The 5,989-nt window shown below is 58.7% G+C and overlaps 1 protein-coding gene across 1 annotated transcript; it reads left to right on the top strand.

Annotated features, from left to right (window-relative positions):
• The first annotated feature begins 3,289 nt into the window (after nucleotides 1-3,289).
• On the top strand, nucleotides 3,290-5,407 carry LOC135517081 (uncharacterized). Its single transcript, XM_064941102.1, has 2 exons — nucleotides 3,290-3,405; nucleotides 3,463-5,407. The coding sequence occupies exons 1-2, from the start codon at nucleotides 3,290-3,292 to the stop codon at nucleotides 5,405-5,407; spliced, it is 2,061 nt and encodes a 686-aa protein (XP_064797174.1).
• The last annotated feature ends 582 nt before the right edge of the window (nucleotides 5,408-5,989 follow it).

Raw genomic sequence — 5,989 nt, forward strand, 5'->3', positions numbered from 1 at the left:
ATTAGGGCTAGATTAGGATTAGGGCTAGATTAGGACTAGATTCAGGCGAGATTAGGATTAGATAAAGGCTAGCTCATCAAGCCACTCACAGAGCGAAATAAACTTCCCCAAAAATTTGAGGATTAGGATTAGATTAGGGCTAGATTAGGATTAGATTAGGGCTAGATTAGGATTAGGGCTAGATTAGGATTAGATTAGGGCTAGATTAGGGCTAGATTAGGATTAGATTCAGGCTAGATTAGGATTAGATAAAGGCTAGCTCATTAAGCCACTCACAGAGCGAAATAAACTTCCCCAAAAATTTGAGGATTAGGATTAGATTAGGGCTAGATTAGGATTAGATTAGGATTAGATTAGGATTAGATTAGGGCTAGATTAGGATTAGATTCGGGCTAGATTAGGATTAGATAAAGGCTAGCTCATCAAGCCACTCACAGAGCGAAATAAACTTCCCCAAAAATTTGAGGATTAGGATTAGATTAGGGCTAGATTAGGATTAGATTAGGGCTAGATTAGGATTAGATTAGGATTAGATTAGGGCTAGATTAGGATTAGATTAGGGCGAGATTAGGATTAGATTAGGGCTAGATTAGGATTAGGGCTAGATCATCAAGCCACTCACAGAGATAAATAAACTTCCCCAAAAATGTGAGAAACTTTTAAATTCTAATCGTTTAATTTCATCCCCTTTGGGAAAATCCCATTTCACGTCCATACTGGGGCAAAGACAGATAGGAACCCAGACTGAAGAAATTATCCCCAAAAACAGAAGACAAAATCGAGATGCCAAGTCTGGAGAGAAACAGTCTGGTGGTCATGACGTTGAGATCATATTCCAGGATGTAAGGGTTTTAAACACTTGACCGTCCCACAAAACAATACAAATACTGACAACCTCCTATATCACTTAGTTCAGGGTTCCATGTGTTTTTTTTTTCTCAAAATACATGTCTGCGACGCAAGGTTAGGTAGGAGGTAGAAATGGTCTAGGATCTTACAGGTCACACTCCGTTGCAAATCTGATCAATCTGTCTATTTCAGGAATCAGTGAGCCACAGAAAAACCATTTAAAGAGCTGACCACCTTGTTTCCCCAGTCAGGTGTCAAGGGACCTGGGGAAACATAGAAGAGAGCATTGATAACAGAGACCTCTCCTCTCTGACCATCCTCTTCTCTCTCTGGACGACAACAACAGAGGAGGAAGGATTGCCTGTATACCCATTAGTAACTGATGAGTTCTGCTGTAATACATACAGGGAGGAGAGACAGGGAGGAGAGACGGGGAGGAGAGGAGAGACGGGGAGGAGAGGAGAGACGGGGAGGAGAGACGGGGAGGAGAGACGGGCAGGAGAGACGGGGAGGAGAGACGGGCAGGAGAGAGGGGAGGGGAGGGGAGGAGAGACGGGGGAGAGAGACGGGGAGGAGAGGAGAGACGGGGAGGAGATGAGGAGACGGGGGAGGGGGATGGGGAGACGGGGAGGGGGAGGGAGAGGGGAGGGGAGGAGGGAGGGGGAGGGAGGGGAGAGCAGAGACATGGAGGAGATGAGAGACGGGGAGGAGATGAGAGACGGGGAGGAGATGAGAGACAGGGAGGAGATGAGAGACAGGGAGGAGATGAGAGACAGGGAGGAGATGGGAGGGGGATGAGAGACAGGGAGGGATGAGAGACAGGGAGGAGATGAGAGACGGGGAGGGGATGAGAGACGGGGGAGATGGAGTGGGGGATGAGAGTGGGGATGAGAGGGGGGATGAGAGTGGGGATGGGGGGGATGAGACGGGGAGGGGGGGGATGAGAGAGGGGGATGAGGGGGGGAGAGAGTGGGGGATGGGAGGGGGATGAGAGAGGGGGATGAGGGGGGGATGAGAGAGGGGGATGAGAGGGGGGAGAGAGGGGGGGATGGGAGGGGGGATGAGAGGGAGATGGGGGGGGATGAGACGGGGAGGAGGGGGGAGAGTGGGGGATGAGAGTGGGGGATGAGAGTGGGGGGAGGGAGGGGGATGAGAGTGGGGGATGAGGAGGGGGATGAGAGTGGGGGATGGGGGGGGATGAGAGTGGGGGATGAGGAGGGATGAGGAGGGATGAGAGGGGGGATGAGAGGGGGGATGAGAGAGGGGGATGAGAGAGGGGGATGAGAGTGGGGGATGAGAGTGGGGGATGAGAGAGGGGGATGAGAGAGGGGGATGAGAGAGGGGGATGAGAGAGGGGGATGAGAGAGGGGGATGAGAGAGGGGGATGGGGGGGGATGAGAGGGGGGGATGAGAGTGGGGGATGGAGAGGGGGGAGGGGGGGATGAGAGGGGGGATGAGAGACGGGGATGAGAGAGGGGGATGAGAGGGGGGATGAGAGACGGGGATGGGGGGGGATGAGAGACGGGGATGAGAGGGGGGATGAGAGTGGGGGATGGAGGGGGATGAGAGGGGGGATGGGGAGGAGGAGAGGGAGGGGATGAGGTGGGGAATGAGAGGGGGGATGAGAGGGGGGATGAGAGGGGGGATGGGGGGGGAGGAGAGGGGGATGAGAGAGGGGGATGAGAGTGGGGGATGAGGGGGGGAGGAGAGTGGGGAGGGGGATGAGAGTGGGGGATGAGAGTGGGGGAGGGGGGATGAGAGGGGGGGATGAGAGGGGGGGATGGGAGGGGGATGAGAGGGGGGATGGAGAGGGAGGAGAGGCGGGGGATGAGGAGGGGGGGGGAGGGGGATGAGAGACGGGGAGGGGGGGGAGAGAGGGGGATGAGAGAGGGGGGGGGGAGGGGGGAGAGAGGGGGATGAGAGGGGGGGAGAGAGGGGGATGGAGGGGGGATGAGAGGGGGGATGAGAGTGGGGATGAGAGTGGGGGATGGGAGGGGGGATGAGAGGGGGATGAGAGGGGGGATGAGAGTGGGGGAGGAGAGACGGGGATGAGAGAGGGGGATGAGAGACGGGATGAGAGAGGGGGATGAGAGGGGGGAGAGACGGGGGATGGAGAGGGGGATGAGACAGGGGGGGGAGAGAGGGGGGGAGAGAGTGGGGGATGGAGAGGGGGGAGGAGAGACAGGGAGAGGGGGGAGGAGGAGAGACAGGGGATGGAGGGGGGAGAGAGACAGGGAGAGAGGGGGATGAGAGACAGGGAGGGGATGAGAGAGGGGATGGGAGGGGGATGAGAGTGGGGGATGGGAGGGGGGAGAGAGGGGGATGGAGGGGGGAGAGACAGGGATGGGAGGGGATGAGAGGAGAGGGGGGGAGAGACAGGGGGGAGGGAGGAGAGAGTGGGGGAGGGGAGGAGGGACAGGGAGGGGGGAGGAGAGTGGGGATGGAGTGGGGGATGAGAGTGGGGGATGGAGGAGAGACCCCCCACCTCCTAGTGGGGGATGAGAGTGGGGGAGCAGTCCGAGACCCCCCACAGCAGTCCGACCCCCCCACACAGCAGTCCGACCCCCCCCCACAGCAGTCCTAGAGGGGGACAGCAGTCCTACCCCCCCACAGTCAGGAGGAGATCCCCCCACAGCAGTCCGACCCCCACAGCAGTCCGACCCCCACACAGCAGTCCTACCCCCCACAGCAGTCCCCCCACACAGCAGTCCGAGGGAGAGACAGCAGTCCGACCCCCCACAGGGAGTCCTATCCCCACAGGAGTCCGACCCCCCCCCAGAGAGGAGCAGTCCTAGGGGAGGACAGCAGTCCTATCCCCCCACAGCAGTCCTACCCCCCCACAGGGAGGAGAGGACAGCAGTCCGACCCCCACACACAGCAGTCCTACCCCCACACAGGCAGTCCTACCCCCACAGCAGTCCTACCCCCCACACAGGCCCAGCAGTCTGGCCCCCAGCAGTCCTACCCCCACAGCAGTCCTACCCCCACAGCAGTCCTACCCCCCACAGCAGTCCTATCCCCCCACAGCAGTCCTATCCCCCCACAGCAGTCCTATCCCCCCCCCACAGCAGTCCTACCCCCACAGCAGTCCTGCCCCCCCACAGCAGTCCTACCCCCCCCACAGCAGTCCGACCACCCCCCACAGCAGTCCGACCCACAGCAGTCCTACCCCCCACCCACAGCAGTCCTACCCCCCCCACAGCAGTCCCCCCCCACAGCAGTCCGACCCCCCCCCCACAGCAGTCCTATCCCCCCACAGCAGTCCGACCCCCACAGCAGTCCGACCCCCCCCCCACAGCAGTCCTATCCCCCACAGCAGTCCTACCCCCACAGCAGTCCTATCCCCCCACACAGCAGTCCTATCCCCCCACAGCAGTCCTACCCCCCCACAGCAGTCCTATCCCCCCACAGCAGTCCTACCCCCCCACAGCAGTCCTACCCCCCCCCACAGCAGTCCTACCCCCCACAGCAGTCCTACCCCCCCCACAGCAGTCCTATCCCCCACACAGCAGTCCTACCCCCACAGCAGTCCGACCCCCCAGCAGTCCTATCCCCCACAGCAGTCCTACCCCCCCACAGCAGTCCTATCCCCCACAGCAGTCCTACCCCCCACACAGCAGTCCCCCCACCAGTCCCCCCACAGCAGTCCTATCCCCCACAGCAGTCCGACCCCCCCACAGCAGTCCTACCCCCACAGCAGTCCGACCCCCCCACAGCAGTCCGATCCCCCCACAGCAGTCCGACCCCCCCCAGCAGTCCTACCCCCACACAGCAGTCCTACCCCCCACAGCAGTCCTACCCCCCCACAGCAGTCCTACCCCCCCCACAGCAGTCCGACCCCCCCACAGCAGTCCTACCCCCCCCACAGCAGTCCTATCCCCCACACCCCCCCCACAGCAGTCCTACCCCCCCCACACAGCAGTCCTACCCCCCCTACCCCCCACAGCAGTCCTATCCCCCACAGCAGTCCTACCCCCACAGCCCCCCCCCCAGCAGTCCGACCCCCCACAGCAGTCCTACCCCCCCCCACAGCAGTCCCACCCCCCCCCACAGCAGTCCTACCCCCCACAGCAGTCCTACCCCCCACAGCAGTCCTACCCCCCACAGCAGTCCTACCCCCCCACAGCAGTCCTACCCCCCACAGCAGTCCTATCCCCCCACAGCAGTCCCCCCCCACAGCAGTCCTACCCCCCACCCCCCCCACACAGCAGTCCCCCCCCACAGCAGTCCTACCCCCCCCCACAGCAGTCCTACCCCCACAGCAGTCCTACCCCCCCCCCACAGCAGTCCTACCCCCCACACAGCAGTCCTACCCCCCCACAGCAGTCCTACCCCCCCCCCACAGCAGTCCTACCCCCCACAGCAGTCCTACCCCCCCACAGCAGTCCTATCCCCCCACAGCAGTCCGACCCCCCCAGCAGTCCGACCCCCCCACAGCAGTCCGACCCCCCCCCACAGCAGTCCTACCCCCCCACACAGCAGTCCGACCCCCCCACACAGCAGTCCTATGTTCCTCCCCGTGAGTCTGTCAGACGCCTCACACCTTTGCAGCCGATGAGCTAAAGATTTTACAACTCGATGTTGTGAGGGATTGATTGTGTGACAGCGGGATGAATAGGTAAGCGTTGTTTGTTCAATTACCGTAGTGGGGTGTTAGTCGAGCCCGAGAACATGGGAGTCAAAAGCAGACATCAAACACAGCGGATGTTCAGCCCAGGACGACAGAATCACACTATCAGAAAACTATAAAATCATATAGGAGGCCTACCGAGTGACGCAGCGGTCTACAGACCCTGGTTCGATTCCTGGCTGTATCACAACCGGCCGTGATAAGGGAGTCCCATAAGGGCGATACACAATTGGCCCAGTTGTCCGCGTTTGGCCGGTGTAGGTCGTCATTGTAAATAAGAATTTGTTCTTTAATGACTTGTCTAGTTTAAATAAAAATAAATATATATAAATAAATATATATATATATAAGTAAATATATATATAAGTAAATATATAAATAAATATATATAAATATTTATTTTTATTTAAACTAGACAAGTCAGTAAAGAACAAATATATGTATACATACACACACAACAGTGATAACTGACTTAAAAACCTAGACAGTAAGGTAAGAATTATTTTTTAT

The sequence above is a fragment of the Oncorhynchus masou genome, chromosome 28 (genome assembly GCF_036934945.1).
Source record: "Oncorhynchus masou masou isolate Uvic2021 chromosome 28, UVic_Omas_1.1, whole genome shotgun sequence".
NCBI classification, from domain to species: Eukaryota; Metazoa; Chordata; class Actinopteri; order Salmoniformes; family Salmonidae; genus Oncorhynchus; species Oncorhynchus masou.